This window comes from Thunnus thynnus, chromosome 24 (genome assembly GCF_963924715.1).
Source record: "Thunnus thynnus chromosome 24, fThuThy2.1, whole genome shotgun sequence".
Lineage (NCBI taxonomy): Eukaryota > Metazoa > Chordata > Actinopteri > Scombriformes > Scombridae > Thunnus > Thunnus thynnus.
The window spans coordinates 4,279,683-4,298,293 of record NC_089540.1 but is presented as its reverse complement, the minus strand read 5'-3'; the positions used below and the strand labels follow the sequence as shown (position 1 = coordinate 4,298,293).

Here is an 18,611-nt window from a genome sequence, read left to right as displayed (position 1 = left end):
AATTCCCAGAAACAAAACAGAGGACATGGCCTCAGTGTTTTCATTGTTAGCTACAACCCTGCGTAGAATAGCAAGCGTGTGAATACTGTTTCTCACGCTTCAAATATAAGGTGTTATAAGGTCTTGTGTAAAATAATACCAAAGCATCTGTACATAGGAAAAATAAACATTGAAAAGAAAGAAAAAAGTTTCCATCCTCTGTCATTATTTTTCTAACCTCACCAAAACAGGGAGCTCTCAGAATTAAGACACTGACACGTTTCTGAACAAACTACACAGTGTTCTTGTTTAACTCTAATGTTCTGTTGGGTGTCCTGGTGACTCAAAAAACATACTTAACATTGTTTTATCAGCTTGATACTTCATAACTTCTCCTAATTTTATGAGAATTGCTTAAAAACATGATTTTGAACTAGTGACATGTTTCAGATGTGTGCTACAGAAAATCACACTATAGTTTCTTGGGGTCCCCTCCAAAATTCCAAACAAGTCTTTTCCGTCATTGGAGTTTTATAATAACTTAACTGAGTAGGATAAAATACTGTACATTTCTTTGTCTGTAAATGATTTTTTGACAGTATATTTGTTCATAGATGGTCCATAAAACATATAAAAAATGTATGTCTGTGTTTTGTCATTTACATAAAATGTTAAAGTGCAGTTTGTGACAAAATGAACTTCAATACTTTTGTGCATATTGGGATTTAATAAGATCAGAAAATAAGAAAAAAATGGAGTGATTTTGAAATTATTATACATATAGCACCGGGGTCTGTGGGACCCCAAACAATGGGGAAGTAAAACAAAACACAAGACTTATTACACAATAATGACAGCATGAACCAGCAAGACGTCATCCTCCATTGTTTCTGCTTAAGTGCTGGGAACATGAAGGATGCTTACCAGGCAAAACTGTCTAAAAGATAAGATGAGAAACAAGCCAAACATCCACACTGCTGGTCTGACACCCATACATCAGCAATGACATAGTGGCAGAGCTCAGTCCAGTTTTCCACAGTGAGGGTTAAAGTTTGGACATCAATTTTAAGACCTTGTTAGTCATTTTTTTGCTTGTTTTTGGTTGAGGAACGAAACTCACCATGAAGTACAGGACGGTGGTGATGTACATGGAGATCGGCTGCTTCGTGTCCTGCTTGTGTGGCTGGATCCTGGTGTGTTCCACTCTTCCCACAGAGTACTGGACTTTCTCTGAGGTGGGCAGCATCGTGCTGACCACCTCCAACTACTACTCCAACCTGTGGAGGGACTGCATCTCAGACACCACGGGGGTGTCCGACTGCAAGGATTACCCCTCCATGTTGGCTTTGCCTGGTAGGATATGGTGAAAACTGTTTATTCACAAAATGTTCATAACAGTTAAAGATATTTCATGAATTTTGTGACAAAGATATTTAGATGATAGAGCACAGTATGAAGCACTGATTAATAGAAATTCCTTTAGCTTAGGTGTATTAGACTAAGAGTCTACAGCCATGCTAGCAGCTCTGTGAGGCTAGACTTGGGCTAATGGCAATAAACACAAAGTACAGTTGAGGTTCACGGGAAAGTCATTAGTTTTGCAGGTATTTGGTCATAAACCTGAGTATTGGATATAGTTATTACACTTCATCCTCTGGACAATGAATGTACCAATTTCCACAGCAATCCATCCAGTAGTGGTTGAGATATTTAAATAAATAACTACAATGTCAACCTCAAAGTCTTTAGAATATATCATCTGGGATCCATGAATGTCTGCACCAAATTTGGTGCCAATCCATCTGGTAGATGTTAAGATATATCACAGCATAAGTGAAAATTTTGACCTGCTGGTGTCGCTAGAGGAAAAGTCATTGGATCACCAAAGACTTTAAATTTCTAGGGAACTTAAATCTGTTGTAAATTTCACAGCAGTCTATCTGATAGTTGTAAGATATTTCACTCTGAACCACAAATGTCAACCTCACGGTGGCACTAGAAGAAAAGTCAGAGGTTCACTTAAGTCAGCAGGATTCATCCTCTGGGAACCCTGAATGTCTGTAAAAAAATGACACAGCAATCCACCCGACAGTGGTGGAACGACTGATTGACCAACTGACATTGCCATCGCTAGAGCCACTAGCATGGCTAAAAGATTTTCAAACTTATGCTGCATTTGTGTGTCACCTGTTTTCTTGCAGCGTTTCTACACGCCTGCAGAGCACTGGCTGTCTGCGCCGTCATCACTGGCTTCTTCGGAGGCGTCCTCACACTCATAGGGATGAAATGCACTAAGATAGGCGGATCAGATCTTGCCAATTCAAGGGTGACGTTTGCAGGCGGTATAACCTACCTGGTTTCAGGTAAGAAGGTTTTGGGATATTTTTCAAGAATATTAAACTTGTGTAAAATATGCACTCATGGTGTTTAAAATATGGCATGTTTTCTGTTAGGATTCTGTGGTATGATCACCTACTCATGGTGGGCCAACAAAGTCGTTACAGAATTTTTGGATCCACATTTCAGGGCACAGAAGTGAGTACTTTTTAAACAGCATGAATTTAACTACAAGGTTCCTGCAAATTATATTTAAAGAGAGACTAAAAAGTGCAGAAAAACAAACCACTACTCTTGATATACCTCAATATGTGCTGTTCAGATTTGAAATCGGAGCTGCGGTTTTCGTTGGTTGGGGAGGCTCCATCCTTCTAATCTGTGGAGGAACTGTGCTGACTTACTTCTCTGGAAAAGAAGGCCTACCATCAAGGTGAATACTCCTAAACATCACTCAAACTAACTAGCTTTATTTTAGACCGAAGTATTTTGCATTAATAGTGAACCAGAGAATGACTTCCTGTTATCTCCTCTCTCAACAACCAGTTCTTCGCAAAGACCACGAAGACCAGCCACTTACGCCACCGCCCGCACCAGACGGACCTACATGCTACCGGCCTCGTCTTCCAGAGTGACTCTGGTGCCACCGCTGTTCTATGAAGGCAGGAAGAGCAGAACAACCAGAACACCAACGAGAACTCCTCGGACCTTCAACAGGGACGACTTCGTCTGAGTCAAAGAAGGGCTGAGACAAAGAAAAGACTATCTATGCAGGATTTTACTAAAAAACTATGTACAGCGACTCTGCCCTCTACCTGTATTTTCTTATTATTTTGCTGTGTTCGGGACACTTCTAGCATCAACCTTTGGGCAATGGGTGTGTAGCCCCCAGACAATAACAGTGCACAGAGTGTGAGGTCGGGACTTGAACCAAGTTTGTTTAGTTGTGTTGTTTCATTGTGTCCTGCATTTATACTTTCCTCTTTGGAATATACTCTTTGTTTTTCCTTGTACATGTTTTTTAATTAGTTTTTTTGTAAAATATTTTTTTAAGAGTGTATATTGAGCTTTCAGAGACTTGTGATAGACAAAATTAATCCAGCTTTAGGTTTCCTTTCAAACAGGCCCTCCCTTCATTTCCTTTCAAATTTCTTTGTGGCTCCATCAACACATTTGTCTGTTTGGTTTCTGCTCGCCAGATGATGGCGCTCAACATCAGAGAATCAAACAACCATGTTGTTTTGAATGATTAGTATCTATAGTGATCTATACATGACTGATGAGTGGGCTGTTCATTATATGAGGAAACTGGACACAATCTCAGACACCTGACATGAAGAAAAGTCTGGTGAATAAAAGCATACAGTACTGTAGAAAAAGTGTTTTTATTTAGAATTTAATTTTTGAAGCTCAGTCTGAAGCCAGACCGGCTCATGTGTACCTGAATATCTAAATAAATTAAAACAGAATCTATATCATTTACATAGCAGTACCCCATGAGCACTGACAGCCCTCCTATCACAGCCTGCCAGCCTTTCGCACATGAGCCAATGATATTTAAGAAGGACAAAGCTGCCAGTACAGCTGTCGCTCACCATAAAAACCCAGTCGCTCATATTACAAATCAGGTTCATGGCCGACTGAGCCAGTGAGAATGAGGCACTGCTGTAGAGGATTTAATGTCTGCTGTCTCACAGCATGACAGATGACAGTTACTATTAATTTAATGACTCACACTTGTAGGTGGCAGAGCTAACATGGACTAAAGGACATTTTAAAGCTGGTGGTAAGCTACAGGAGAGAATTAACAGCAGTTATTGAATACAAGGGGGACTGTGCAAGTTTAAATCATTAACTAAGGCAAGAGGGTCAAAGTTATTTCAGTGTAGAGCCTCAAAAGTAAGAAGAAATTAGGTGACATTACAGTGTTCACACAAAAATCGTAACACAGCAATGTAAAAGTGTTTTAAAGTTTATTGTAGTATCAGTTTAGTTTTACTACATAGTTAGTTGAATTACATGTGTTTATTTGTGGCAAGAGTCCCTGAACAATAAAATTTTACAGCAGGTTCAAATAATACAATGTGTAAGCTTTACTACACCCGTTTGTGTGGAAAATAAATATTTTTCCAAGCAGGATGATCAGGCTCATCATCAATTTTGCGCCAGAAAAATGCCACTGGAGGGCAGAACCAAAATATGTCAGTTAATGACTATGTTGTTATAAAATCTGCATATTGGCAACTGTTCCAAGTGTATCCTGTATATTTAGTATTTGTTTTGTTGCTAGAATTCTGTATAGCAGTTCTTGTGAAAAGCAGTCTATAATTGTTTCCTACATTCAAATCTATGGAAGAGGTATGTCAAGAATGTTCACATTTATCCTGAGTTTTTACAGTCTTTCAAAGAGACCTTTATTATTCTGTTAAAAAATCTTTATTTTTTCTCCTTTTACACCAATTGTATATTTCTTTATTATTCTTTGATAACTTAGCACATTCAGTTTTTAATTTTTGCGGTAAGCCCAAGAGTAGTTGATTATGATTTTGTACTGAAGTGACATGTCCATACATCTCAGTCACTTGTCCGTATGACATTATCTTACAATCATTAACAACAATATCATTCACAAAAATAATTCCCTTTTCAAACATTTCTTTAATAAATATTGGATTGTTTTCTATTTGGCTAAGACTTGATGAAGTCCTGCATGGCTGGAAATATGAATCCTTTTTATAAAATGAAGCTTGAAAAATAAATTAGCTCATTGATTATTGTGCATGTTTGACAAAATAAAAAGCCAGGACTGTAATGTTTCATGTAACAGTTTGTGTGTATTCCACAAAGAAATCTTTTATTGCTTGTATAAATATTTTCTATACAAAAGTCACATCTCACTGCTTCATTTGACACATGAAGGAATTATAAAATTTGATGTACAAACTTTGTTTTTTTACAAAGACTACATACAGTACCTCAGATGGAGTATTTCACTGAATATACAAAAGACAATCTATTAAAAGATGAACACTGAAAAGGTCTAAGGCAAGCAAACAATTGGCACAAGGCATAAGGTGAGACTGAAAAAGAAAAGCTGGAATCTTATTTATTTCTACAAATATTAAAGATATGTTCTTCTGAATCCCCCAGACTAAAGAAGTATTGCTGAATAAAATACGGCTGTTTGGCATAGACTGCAGATGTCAGAGGAGTTGACTGAGGTCTTAGTGTCTGTGCTTGGCGTAGCGCTACATCACCTGATCAGCTGTAGTGTTTATTGCTAATGTCCTCGGAGTCACTGATGTCACTGAGGGAGCACAGGCTGCTCTTCAGGGTACTTCCTGTTCCAGCTTCAGTCAGACCTGACAAACACAAGAGAGCTGTGTTTATAGACAGGACATCATCTCACCTTTATACTCCAGTTGTCAGCATGTCCTGTTATAAAGATCATGACAGTCAGTGAGTGATTTCTGGGAGCACTGACCTGATTTGGGAGCCTTTCCTGTGGAAGTTCCCCAGACGCTGGTGCTGGGTGAGTCCAGGCTCTTCCTCATTGGTCCAGAGCTTTGGGCTGGTTTAGACTTTTCCTGTCTATCCTCTAAGGAGGAGACCAGCCACTCACTGCTCTCCTCTAGATCTGTGTACTGTCGCCACAAACACAAACATTCATTAATCATTCATATATTGTACTATCCAGAAAATTTGTTATATATCAAACATAGTCCAACTAGCTTGAGGCTAACGATACTTTTACTACATGATATAAAATGAACTGGCAGCATTGTACACTGCAGTGATATGCTGTCGTCTCACCGTCAGTTCCTGAACCTCATCCTTCCTCTCTGGTAGGATGCTCACGCCCCCTGCTGGTTTCTTTACCGCTCTCTCTGCAAACTGCTTCTCCATTTTTCTGGCCAGGTCGTTGATTTTGTTCTCTGAAAGAAATGACAAGATGCAGGAATGAATGAAACATAAATGACTGTAATAACAAAATCTGTTGAATGGATGGTTTTAATAGTACTTTGGCAAGTATTTCTATTTTTCCCTCAAATGTGATACTCATTTCCAGGAGGGTTATCACTTCATATGTTGCAGACCCTCTGATTCCTATCCAGGCCTTTATTCCTTTGTTCCAGTATTCTTGTGGATTTTTGGACTTTTAACGATCTTAAAGTTTGAAACTGGGAACTCTGAACGCATACAACATAACTATCAAAAAGACTGATGACTGAATAAACAGAGTCAAATGACTTTAATGTCTATTGTTTGTTGGCAGTTTTAAAAACAGATAACTTACCTTTACCAAAGTTTCTCTTATCCACGTTGCCGTTCTGGTCTTTGTAACTCTGCAGCTGTCTGGGATCAATCTCCTGCAGCTCACTGACCTCTGACCACTCATCATCATCGTCGTCGTCACTCTCCATCTTTGTGACTGTTGTCTTGGTCACACCACCCCCTGACCCCCGGGACTGCAGGGGGTTGGAGGAGAATGAGTGCCCAGCTGGAGCCTGCCTCCCCTGGACTGGACTGGCTTTGCTAGCTCTGATGTGGAGCGGAGTGGCCTGGTTTAACCTGGGCTGCGGTGTTTTGCCCCTCTGATGTTTCTGCGGCTGTTCCTCCTCCATGTCTGTGTCCTCTTCTTCAGATTCCTCATCGGAACTGAAAGGAGGAGTCCTCAAGAATCACAGAGACATGATGGTTTTTAACAACATTCAGCACTCAATCTTTATCTAGGAGATAATTAGAAGCTGGTAATTATGAGAAAAGGTTAAGGTAATAATCAATCATTGCTATTTGAGAGGAGTAAGACATTATGGCATTAACCGATTTAAACTGCTTTACGTCCTCCTTGGATTGAGACATGTTGAGTAATGTGGTGGAAAGCACCTGCTGACCTGTTCGGAGTCGCTGTGCTCCTTTAAGAAAAGCTAAACCACTACGGGATGCTTCATGGATGCAAAGTCATCTGAAATGCGTCCGAGCTGGCTTTGCACCCAGCGGGAACTTAAACACACACTCATGATTGTGACCTAAGTGTAAAAGTGCTTTTTTTGAAACATAATGTTACAACAGATTAGTGTACAGTTCTGTCTCTACAGCGCTGAGAGCTCACCTGACAATACATCGTGGTCTTTTTCATACAGACCTAGTTGATCCTCCACACTGTGGCACCACCATGTTTGGTTACCGCTATCAAAATAACCCTCTTCTAAGCTCTTCACATTTTGACTTTGCTTGCAGTCTCTTGTTTGTGCTGGACAACAGATAATTTCTCTGTTGTCCCTCTCTGAAGGTGCTTTAGTATTTATACTGTATTCTTGCATCCTTCAATGATTCAATTATCGAGGACTCAAGAAACAATTTTACACAATTGTTTTTATTTACTTGGTTGTGAAGGTCCTCAGAGCAGTCTTCGTGTTGGGTGTAGATGTCTTGGGTTGGGTGGTGGTCTTGGTCCTCGGTGCCGGCTGGGGGGTCTTGGGCTGTTTGACTGCAGGTCCAGACATCACTTGGGTCGCCCTGGAGGGCAGGCTACTGGATCGAGGTCGGATCTGTAACACTACAAAGACGAAAACATACAATTAGCGGATCAGTCACTGACAGAGTGTCAGAGCTTAAGTCAGCTTATGTGGCGGTAAACAGGCTTCACAGATAAACTGATAGAGTGTTGTATACACAGTCAAAACCAGTTACTACCTATAAGACTTCATCATGTGCAATTAAAATCCCTAATTGTAAAATGTCAATAAACACCCACCAAGTCAATAAATGTGTTTTTAAATTCAAGTAAAGCATAGTAGTAGTGGAGTGTTTTCAGTCATGGTCTGTGGGCGGAGTAAGAACTTAGAAAGATGACCTCATGAACTAAGAGGCTACACTTAAATGACTCAGTCCTGGAAAGCACCTTGAACTGAGTGTCTGGATCTGGTCTCAGACTCTGGAGCAGGGTCACTGCCTCTCCTCTGACCGCCCAGCTTCTGCTCCACAGAGGTGGACAGGTCCTCCCGATGGCGCCAGTAGTCAGGCATCTCCTTCGCAATGCTCTCCCGCTTCAAATGCACCTTAGCCAGGATGGAACTGAGCTCCTTGTTCTTTAGACCATTCTGATCCTGAGAGGATGTAAAGGGAATGAAAAAAAAGCTTCTAGGTTTGAGCTGTATTATCATAACATCTAAGAGTATTTTCCATTAGAACTTCTTCTCTTATTTAAAAATGTGTAAGAACTTACAGGCTTGACCCCCAGGTTCTCCAGCTTCTCCATGACAGCCTGCTCAAGGTGTAGTCGCATCTCTTTCTTGATGTTGGGATGCTTCCTCAACACCTTCTGCTTCTTCTCTGGTACGGGCTCAGGCTTCTTCTCCACTGGCCTCAACTCAGAGATGCTTGAGTCTGTAAAAGAGATCTCACTTAATCAGTCGTTTATCGACAGTTAGGGTCCAATGATGAAAAAAAAAAAAAAAAAGGAGGCATGCATTTGCCAAACTCCACATCAAGCTCAATGTTCAGTCAGGTAGACGGATGTGACTGCGGCGGGGCAGGCAGAAGAGGAGAACGTCTACAAGTTTATTTGCCACAAAGAAGGCGACAAGATGACGGATGGATGTGATGTTCATAACTAATGACAGGCATCACAGAATATCATGGAGCGTGAGCTGGCTTTCCAAAAAGCTTCCTCGCACTGAGTTCATCTTTACGCCTCTCACGTCAGTGTGGATGAAGATGATCTCAGTCCTGACACGCTTTTCAGGAAAAAGGCTGCTGAGAACAGACTGATGCATCCATGCAGACAGCATGCAGTCGACCGGCTCTGCTGGCTTTAGCGTCTGTTTTACCTTTCTCCTCTTCTGACAGCTCCTGTATAGGATCCAGCTTAGGAGCAGAGGCGGGCTCCTCTAATTGGACAGCACATGAGGTCATTGGAAGTCGGGGATTCAGATAAAATAGGCGTTAAAACGAGGAGGGGGATGTGGTGACAGTACTGCTTTATGTAAATCCTTCATGCAAGAAAAGCTCATGCGCAGCCTCTCTGGGAATGATAATGTTTTTATATTCTAATTTTCTCATGACAGCTGCTGGCTTCTACTAACTCACCAAGTACAACTCTCTTTGGTTTAGGCTCCGGAGCTGGTGCACTGACTATCACTGGAAAACAGAAAATGAGATGAGTGTATTAGGATCACACAGATAGAAGGAAACTACTTTCCTGATCAAAAACATAACTAAAAACAAATCCATACCTGGCACTTCAACTACTTTGGTTGGTGGATTTGAGGTTATATTCCTTATCTGTAAGTTGAAAAAAAAAAAACTTATTATTCAACATGATCATGCTTGAAAAAGACTAAATGAAAAGAACAAACTCTTCGCTTAAAGCTTAAATGAACCGATAACAGTTTTCAGCTACTTGTGTATTCAACTACTCCAATAAAAGCATGAACTTCCTGTGCACTATGACCCATGTCAAATATACAGTATCATCATATCTCATTACAACACAATCTCAGCCAGTGTAGCGAATACAGGAAATCCTGAACAAGAGCTGACCCTCCGTGTCACTTCCTCTCTTGGCATGATCTCCCACTGGGCGGTGATGAGTGTGAGTGTGAAACAGTGTTAACCTGCTCTCTCTGAGCCTTGATGGTTTGCTCCTTTTCCTGAAGTCTCCTCCCCATCTCCTGCTGCAGTTTCTGGCTGCGCTCCTGCTGCTCCGACACAGACGACTGCATCCTGCTCAGCTCGTTCAGCAACTGGATAACGATGAGAAGAGGATGCATTTTTTAACCAGGATATTACTAACAAAAGCTGTGGTGATGATATATTTATGACAACATACCTGATTCTTTTCTGACTCATGTTGAGCCTTTATTTCTTGCAGCCTGAATTCCCACTTTTTGTCCTAGAGGAGGATATTTTGAGTGAGTTAGGTTGTATTAAAAATCAGGTTTTAAAATGTTCTCCCCCTTCTATACTGACCTGTTTCTTCAGCTGATGTTCCAGCTTTTGGATGGCTTGTATCTGCATTTCTTTGTAGTTGTCCAGGTCTCTCTCGGGCTGTGAGTGAACAGGGCTGGCTGATTTTTCATGCTTGGCTGTCTGATTCTGGTTTACTTCCTATGAATGAATGAAAATACACGTCAAAAGGTATGATTTAAAAAAAAAAAGCCATTTAGAAGCTACTGAAGGGATTATCCAAGTATGCTTTGCGTACATTCAGAGCCTGAATATTTCGAGTGTAAAGAAATTCCATCTCCCTGCGGATGCCATCCCTGCTGTCTTCTATCTTTCTGTCCATGCGCGCCATCTCCTCAGCCTTAAAACGGTCCAGTTCTCTCAGCAGGTCTTTGTGCATGGACTGCTGCTCTTTCTCCTGGAATCAGCAGAAAAAATGAAAGGAAATCAAATACACTTTTTTATGCTGTTCTCAGTGACAAGAGGCCCATGCAGCGTTTAACAACAGCCTGGTTTTCTTACTTGAGCTGTTTTGTCTTTCAAGGTTTGTTGCTGCTGAACAATTTGCTCCTTCAGATTGCTGATCTCCAGTTTGAGACTTTCGATCTGAGATTTCTTCTCACTGTCTGATCGCAACTCTGGAGGGAAGTAAGAAAAAGAAAGTTGTATATAACAATACAATGTGAGAAAATGTCTCACATTATGACCTGTCTTCAAGACTTCACCCTTGCATTGTTTGATGTGTCCTCCAGCTGCAAGTAATTTATCTGCCTCCTACCTTTGTTCTTGTATTATCACACCCTCTCTGTCCCTCCTCTACACTGCTTAGCAAACCTTTCTGACTGGCTGACTTACGGATGTCATACTCATCGGGGTGGCGACGCTGCAGGTGATTCTGGAGAAAGGAGGAATTGAGGAAGTTTTTATCACAGTGTGGACACTAAAAGAAACAACAAAAAAAGACGGGTATTAATATATCACCTTGTGCAGAGAGAAAGCAAATCTTAGTTCCCATGAATATGGTGAAACATGAAACTAAAAGGACAGTTTAGATGAACTGAGTGAGACGCTGGTCTGAATTTGATGATTCATAGTGAAGTTAGCATCTGTGATGAAGCTCAGACGGTGATAAGTGTCAAGGAAGGTGGTCGGAGGCAGAAATCTGGTTTGATGCAGGAAAACTCAACAAACTATGGCATGATCACATGATCACATGCACACAACTCTCTCCTCAAACAACAACTCTCCTCTTAAATAAGCCCTCCAATCTGTCTAGGCTGAACCATCTTTCTCGCAGGGGTGCTCCAGTCTCCCACACCTAGAACAGGTCAACTACAACGATACTTGTATCAGTGCACATTGCCCATATAAACAATATTTTCCAGATTCCCTACCATAAGTCAAAATAAGCACAAATAACATGAATACTAACCCAAATATTTAACTAAATACAATAAATTCCCCCCTGTACTTGGAGAGCTTAAAAGCAGGATGTGGTTGGGTGCCTCCCCTTTTTGTCTCCTGAAAGCAAGGTGAATAAATAACAAAACAAGTGAATATATAACTCAAGACATTCAGGACTTGAATCAATAAACAGCAGGTGAACTTCAACAATACTTGTCTGTCTTGATTAAACCAGAAATGCAGATGTAAATATAACAAAACGATGCTACACACCAACAAACAAACCCAGGATAGTATGTGAAAGCAACGCTGCAAAGTGCAACAGGAACAAATGGTGTGGTCTCACTTTGTCACAGCATCATACATTATTTTCCTAACTTTATTACACTTTGCTCTTATTGTACTTCAACAACTGGTTCACAACTCACACGAATCAGAGCTGTGTCTGTTCTCACTCCTTATTTTAGGCCCTGAGAGCTCACACTCTGCAGCTTGAGAAAACACCAGCAGATTATAAGAACATTTTGCCAATTTGAGAAAAGAACAAACACACTGCAAATAAATAAAACACAGGCAAACTGAGAAACATTCATCAGTTTGATTACACATGTGCAGTTCAAGGGAACAAGCTGAAAATACAGAAACAACCAAATATAGAAACAAGCTGTGATTACAAACAATACAGCTGTTTGTTTTTGGTTGAGATTTCTATATTTGCATTCTTAGGCTGCGTATGTGTTGTCATAGTGGTGAAGACTGATTGATTGTGTTTTGTCTATTTGCAATGTTTTCTTTAATTGCAGTGACTTGAGCTCCCAGGCCCACCATACTGTTTACTATACAGTAGAGCTGATTAATCAATTAAATTAATCGGTAACTATTTTGATATTTGATTAATCCTTTTGAGACATTCTCTGGATCCAATTCTCAGTGTGACATTTGTGAACTGTATAGTGTCCATGGCACAAAGAGAGTGAACGAGGGTGTGGTTTCAAACAGCTGATTACGCCTCAAAACAGCAGCATCCACTGAGTTCAGGCATGCGTTTCCGTACAGACAGATAGCGTGAGTGATGCTGATTTGTTCCCTGCGGCGGGCGTCACCACACTCCAGCTCACTAACACTATAGACCTGAATAGACGCTGCCTCTGCTCCGCGCACACACACTCGCATCATACGCTACATTTAACTCTGCCACTCATTGTGCCTGTGACTTCATTCAATGTTAAACCTGCTGCTACTGATATCTTGTCGCGCCATATGGTGGCAAAGGCTGACAGGCAGCCTCACGGCACTGAGACGTGTCGCTACAATAATTAGGTCTTTAAGTGATGGTTTGGAATAACTGTGGAAAATGGGATTGAAATTAAATTAATCTTCAGAGGTTTCTTGTGTGTTTGTTTCGTGGAAATGTAACAACAACAAATGCCAAAGGTTCTTGAAGGACACTCACTCACACAACACACACACACACACACGGCCTCTCTATCAATTATTGAGCCGCCTCTGTTAGCTGAGCTGCTAACACACACCTAGCAACCACATGCTGTCATGACACACTATATCTGTTGCCTTGGCAACCGCTTGGCCAGGTCAGCAGCAGCCCTACACTTGAAGAACAGAGGGGGGAAGATTTTTGATTTGTGCTATAAATAACCTGATGGAAAATGTAGCTATGCTAAATAAAGCTATGCTACGTGAGAGGCTTTATTGACAGGACAATGCTACAATATATCCAGCAGTATCTAACAAACAAACACACACACACACACACACACACACACAAATGTCACAGTCACAGGACAAAACGCTCCACATGAACATGTGTATATGAAGGTGGGGGAGGTGGGAATCAGCCAGACATGCTCTTGTCAACCTTTTGTAAGTGGATTGAAAAAAACTAATTGACACCAAATGACACCATCTGCTCTACAGCTCTAAATCCTTTTCTTCCAGTCTGTAAACTAAGCTTATTATAACCATACCTAAACAACACAGCCATGCCTGGTCTTACAATACATAACAACCATTTTAATAACAAGAATGCTGTCAGGCTCTGATGAAAGCCTTCAGATATTTTCCTTATTCCTTCCAAGTTGTGATGTCAAATGGACAAAGCCGGAGCTGTGAATAGATGCAGGGAACAATGACAGAGCGGGGGCCCTGGCAAGGAGGAGAGAAGGGGGTGGGGGTGATGGGAGCTAGCTGTCTGCTTGCCATACATATGTGAAATGCAAATGGTAACCGATACCCCCCCAACAGAGAGAGCGTTTAGCATATCAGCAGTACCTTCTGGCTGCTGATGATTCGTGGCGCGAGCAGGGACTGCTGGGTGCGAATAACCTTCTTCCTCTGTTTGAGCTCGCTGCTCAGCGTCTTCACCTTCTCCTCTTGCTTCTTCTGCTGAGCCAGCAGCTGCTCGCGATCCCTTCCAGCCGCCGCCAGCCTCTCCTCCACCGTGTGGAGGTTGATTGTGAGAAATTCCTGGCAGTGGAGGAGCCACTCCACTGTGAGCTGGGCCAGCCGCAACAGCTTGACCAGAGCAGGGTCCACAGGGCTCTGGCACCGCTGACATCGCTCACCGTCCAAGCTGCAGAAGGTCACCGTGCTGATGTGCTCCTGCAGGGCGTCCACGTCCAGCTGGCTCACCACCAGGTCTATGTCCACTGCGTTGATCCGCCGCCAATCTACGCTCTCCCTGCGCGGGCGGAACTTGAAGGGGAGAACGGTGGAGGCGCCGCTGGATGGAGTCATGCCTGGTGCAGGCACAGAATGGCTGCTTGCAGAGTGCTGGCTGAGCGGAGAATTCAGGAGGGATGGGATCCCTGCTGACGAGTGGGTCCCCTGGGTGTCACTGGTGTATGGGTAGTAGGCTCCGTTGTGAAATGGCTGAAAGAAAGATCAAAGAGATTTTCAATCCTCACTTGAAACAGACAAAAGATGCAGTCCAGAGCACCTCACACTAGCATCAAATGCCCAATATTCCTCACACAATCACAGGCAGAGAGAGTGAACAAAAAGACAGCAGCAGCATCTGTTCTGCAGAGCACAGTCATTCTCTATCTACCTATAGAGCTGTTGCTGTCCTGATGCAGCCGCGCTCTTCTTACCATCTTCGACTGATTTCGTCTTTGCGTGGAGAAAAGACACCGAGGACCCGCCGCTCTTCTCCGGTGCCGCCCCCTCGCAGGCGGCTCAACGCGACAACGTTACCATGGAGACATAAACGCGCGTCCCTGGGGGAGAGAACTGTTATCAAAACACTGCGAGGCAATGGGCAAATGTTTCCCTACAGTGTGTGGAGGACGAGCCGTGTGTCCTGAGGGAAAGACTGCAATGCATTTCACTGCTCACTCGACTGTAACATTAGCACTGTGTAAAGCTGAATAAAAATCTACCTGAGCACGAAAAGGTTGAGTGAAAATGGTTTCCTTGCTAACAGCGAATACCGCTAATCTCTTGTTTCTGAAACAATCCTTTACAAGTCAGGACAGGCTTTTTATCCTCCTGCTTGACCTCCACCTAAACAATGGCACACATGCTTAAACTTGCCCGACGGTTAAGATGTCTTTCTGAGCACAATAAGGCAATTTTGAATCACAAAGCATGTAGTTAGCGTTTCCAGAAGGTTCTGAATAATGAAATTCAACTTAACTTAGCTCGAAATGTATCCTGTCTTTCAAACCCTGTCTTCGCCTGACGAGCTAACGGACATTTTTTTAGTCAACGTGTTGGGGAAAACTTAAAACAACGTTTTAAAAAGCATTAAGCATCAGCAACAAATGTGACAATTAAATGTTGGGTTGTATGTTTAAGGACTACGTCAAAATAACTCACCGTGTGGTTGTTGTTATTAATTAACGGCCTTTAAAAAAGTTTTCTTACGACGGGACCCCAGCAGGCGATTTGAGGGTGACGTAGAAGCTGGTCTCCACATTCCTAAATCTCTGCTCGAGACCTTCGTCAAGCTAACGACAATAGAGACGGCACTTCCGGAACCTTCAAAGTAAAACGGATGACTTACTGAGTAACAACCTGTGAGACATAAAACTATTTAACAGTCTGGGCAAATACTACAGATTAAAATAACAAAATCTGTGTTACGTTAGGCACGTTTATATACAGATTTTGTACAATATGTCCATAATACAAAATACTACAAGACAAGGCAAATTTATTTCTAAGGCACATTTCATACCCAAAGTGTTTTACAGAGTAGACAAGCAACAGCACAAAAAACAAATGATAAAAACAATAAAAGCAAGAACGCTTAATTCATAACCATGTAATGTGTACTGTTTTCTTATATTTGCACATTTTCCAGAAGGCATTCACATTATTTTGCAGGTCCTCATATTTTATGTCATCTGTCATATGTTACTTGACATTATGCATATTATACAGACATATATTGATATTTGTATCTATAAATTGTATCAATTTTTATTCTTTTTTTTTATCCTGGTGATATATTTTACAAGCCTTTTAATACTCTTTTTCTATACTTTACATACAATGTGTTATGCAATTTATAGCACATAATCTTATATTTGCACATCTGTGATCTTTGATCAAACATGGCACTTTACATTAATGCAACTTGTATTATTATTATTATTATTATTATTATTATTATTATGCACACTGCATACACTGTTTACTCCTGGTCAATGTTTTGTACATTTCTTTTCATTCTGTTCACTTTAAAATAGCAGCTCTTCTCACTCAGAATATTTCTTACAATTTTTTTATATTGTACATCTTTCTTTTTATATTGTTTAGGGCTACTTAATGTTGTCTATATTTTCTGGCTGTTATACACCAAAACAACAAGGCAAACTCCTTGTATGTGCAAACCTGATTCTGTTTCTGACATAATTCATCAATTTCAACTTCTTTTATCAGGTTTTATCTACTGTATGTTGCTAAAACCAAATTCCACGGGATAAAATGTCATCTTATTTTGTATAAAATCAGCATATAGCTGTGAAGAAGACTCGAAATTCACCAACCAAACAAATAGGCACATCTACCACTCCGTCTAGGACTGAGACATGCAGAACCTGTATTTTGGAGGAAAAGCTCATTTCCGGTGTTATTTTGTTGAGATTGACGCAGCCCGCAGTGAGCGGGGGAGGGGAGCAGCAGACCGCTGGGCTTTGAAACGGGGTCTGAAAACAGGGATCAGGGACTCGGGGTTGCAGGCGTTCCCACCTTGGGAAAAGAACAAGCTGGAGAAAAGAACAGAGTAGAACAGATTCAAACATTATTAAAACACAGACACCAAATGTCAGGCTGAAATACAGAAATAACCACCAATACCACCCCAGGGATGGAAATGAAGATTTCGAAAACTTCAATGCAGTGTGTTGGCCTTATAAAAGAGCTCCCCCTTGTGGCTGAATTAGTTATCATCAACTCCCTTTTCACATTGGGCCCCACTGACCTGATACTGTGAAATTGACTGCTGGAGGTGACTTTTTCCTTTAAAAAAAACAACAAAACAACTAAAAACAAAATTAGAAATACCTCCTCGCGGCTGTATTCCTCCGCCAACCTGTCAAGTTTGAGTTTAAATCCATGTCTGTCCAGACTCATGTAATACAAGTAGTGAAGACTTTGGAGGAATATAAGTGTATTTTCCTTGTATGTGTTCAAATGCTTTGACAATAACGCTGATTCTGATAGAACACAAAGTTGTGACAGTAGACGATGCTTCAGATATGGATGTTGCTGCAAAGAAGCATCTTCAACCTGGCAGCACAGAACATTTTTACAATCACCACAGTTTCAAGGTGGCACCAAGATTAGAGTCACCAATTCAGTATCCGACCAAATGTGAACTATGGTCACAATCTCCCCTTCTGAGTTATGGTGTTGAATAAAGGCCAGAAAAGTGTTTTTGCAGAACAATATGATGTCACAGTGAAGTTGACCTTTGACCTTTTGGATATAAAACATCATCACATCATCATTTTATCTTATTAGACTTTTGTGTGAAACTTTATGATAATTAGTTTGTGAATTCTTGAGTTATGGCCAAAAAGCTGTTTTGTGAGGTCAGTGACCTTGAGCTTTGACCACCATAATGTAATCAGTTCATCCTTGAGTCCAAGTGGATGTTTGTGCCAAATCTGAAGAAATTCCCTCAAGGTGTTCCTGAGATATCACATTCATAAAAATAGGACGGACGGACAACCTGAAAACACAATGCCTCTGGCCAAGGCTGTCTTCAGTGTAGAGGCATAAAAAGTTTTGTATATTCTAGTTATGAATACTTTGGTTTGATTTTACTCACAACTCAACTGCAGCTGTGAATCCTAGACTCATCACCACCCAACACCTTGTGGTTACAGCACTACTTTAACAGCAGCAGTAGTGGAAGAATTATTCAGATGCAGTAAAAAATACTCCCTTGTGAAAGATATATTATCATATATGACATTATTAGAAGGTTAATACTGATACATCAATATGTAAACAGCATTTCATAGTTATAGCTGTTTGAGGTGGAGATTTTTTTAACTACTTTATTAAAGATAGTCCAGTCAGGCCCCTCCAAACATGATTAATGGGGTAAAAAAAAAGGAGAACTTTTGCTACAAAAAAATAAATTATTTTTTTGTGAAATATTGGACAATTTTACATCTTTGAGCCTCAAACAGTTATTTAAATGAAACCATCTGAGAAATATAGAGATGAAATCACTCTTTGGTGTAACTGCTTACAAGTCATGGACATTGCTTTTTCTGTAAGAAATCACAAGCCAAAAAAACTGGAAACTACCAGTTTACTTTATAAAAATGTATTGGATTTGATAAGTTTATTAAATGTTTTTTTTTTAAATCTGAAAAGTAGAAAATACAGCTGTCAAAAATATAGTGAAATAAAAAGTATTTCCAACTGAAATGTAGCAGAATACAAATATAAAGTAGCAGACAATG

At 40.8% G+C, this 18,611-nt stretch overlaps 2 protein-coding genes across 8 annotated transcripts in view; one reads left to right on the top strand and one right to left on the bottom strand.

The window, feature by feature from the left end:
• Nucleotides 1–1,098: 1,098 nt before the first annotated feature.
• On the top strand, nucleotides 1,099–4,377 carry LOC137177337 (claudin-10-like). The gene is made up of 5 exons (XM_067583541.1): nucleotides 1,099–1,332; nucleotides 2,181–2,342; nucleotides 2,433–2,514; nucleotides 2,639–2,746; nucleotides 2,860–4,377. The coding sequence occupies exons 1-5, from the start codon at nucleotides 1,101–1,103 to the stop codon at nucleotides 3,044–3,046; spliced, it is 771 nt and encodes a 256-aa protein (XP_067439642.1). The 5' UTR covers nucleotides 1,099–1,100; the 3' UTR covers nucleotides 3,047–4,377.
• A 750-nt stretch (nucleotides 4,378–5,127) lies between these two features.
• dzip1 (DAZ interacting zinc finger protein 1) overlaps nucleotides 5,128–18,611 on the bottom strand; it is a 30,469-nt gene continuing 16,985 nt past the window's right edge. For 2 of the 7 annotated variants that reach the window (XM_067583534.1, XM_067583531.1), the window contains 18 exons: nucleotides 15,505–16,898; nucleotides 14,778–14,903; nucleotides 13,957–14,556; nucleotides 11,119–11,203; nucleotides 10,786–10,901; nucleotides 10,523–10,681; nucleotides 10,288–10,425; nucleotides 10,148–10,210; nucleotides 9,933–10,061; nucleotides 9,552–9,600; nucleotides 9,406–9,456; nucleotides 8,543–8,703; nucleotides 8,219–8,423; nucleotides 7,699–7,873; nucleotides 6,611–6,987; nucleotides 6,127–6,248; nucleotides 5,798–5,957; nucleotides 5,128–5,675 (listed from right to left, as the gene is read on the bottom strand). In XM_067583534.1, the coding sequence (XP_067439635.1) occupies nucleotides 5,575–5,675; nucleotides 5,798–5,957; nucleotides 6,127–6,248; nucleotides 6,611–6,987; nucleotides 7,699–7,873; nucleotides 8,219–8,423; nucleotides 8,543–8,703; nucleotides 9,406–9,456; nucleotides 9,552–9,600; nucleotides 9,933–10,061; nucleotides 10,148–10,210; nucleotides 10,288–10,425; nucleotides 10,523–10,681; nucleotides 10,786–10,901; nucleotides 11,119–11,203; nucleotides 13,957–14,556; nucleotides 14,778–14,780 (2,694 nt within the window). In that variant the 5' untranslated portion in view covers nucleotides 14,781–14,903; nucleotides 15,505–16,898 and the 3' untranslated portion in view covers nucleotides 5,128–5,574. Of the gene's footprint in view, nucleotides 5,676–5,797; nucleotides 5,958–6,126; nucleotides 6,249–6,610; nucleotides 6,988–7,698; nucleotides 7,874–8,218; nucleotides 8,424–8,542; nucleotides 8,704–9,401; nucleotides 9,457–9,551; nucleotides 9,601–9,932; nucleotides 10,062–10,147; nucleotides 10,211–10,287; nucleotides 10,426–10,522; nucleotides 10,682–10,785; nucleotides 10,902–11,118; nucleotides 11,204–13,956; nucleotides 14,557–14,734; nucleotides 14,904–15,504; nucleotides 17,152–18,611 lie in introns of those variants that run through there. The other 5 variants (XM_067583535.1, XM_067583536.1, XM_067583532.1 and 2 more) reach the window with 5 other exon arrangements.

Excerpts from the sequence above, each read along its gene's own strand:
- LOC137177337 (XM_067583541.1), top strand. The coding sequence starts at position 1,101 with ATGAAGTACAGGACGGTGGTGATGTACATGGAGATCGGCTGCTTCGTG. Across the intron at positions 2,343-2,432 it reads TATAACCTACCTGGTTTCAG|GATTCTGTGGTATGATCACC; the intron begins GTAAGAAGGTTT and ends GTTTTCTGTTAG. Across the intron at positions 2,747-2,859 it reads AAAGAAGGCCTACCATCAAG|TTCTTCGCAAAGACCACGAA; the intron begins GTGAATACTCCT and ends CTCAACAACCAG.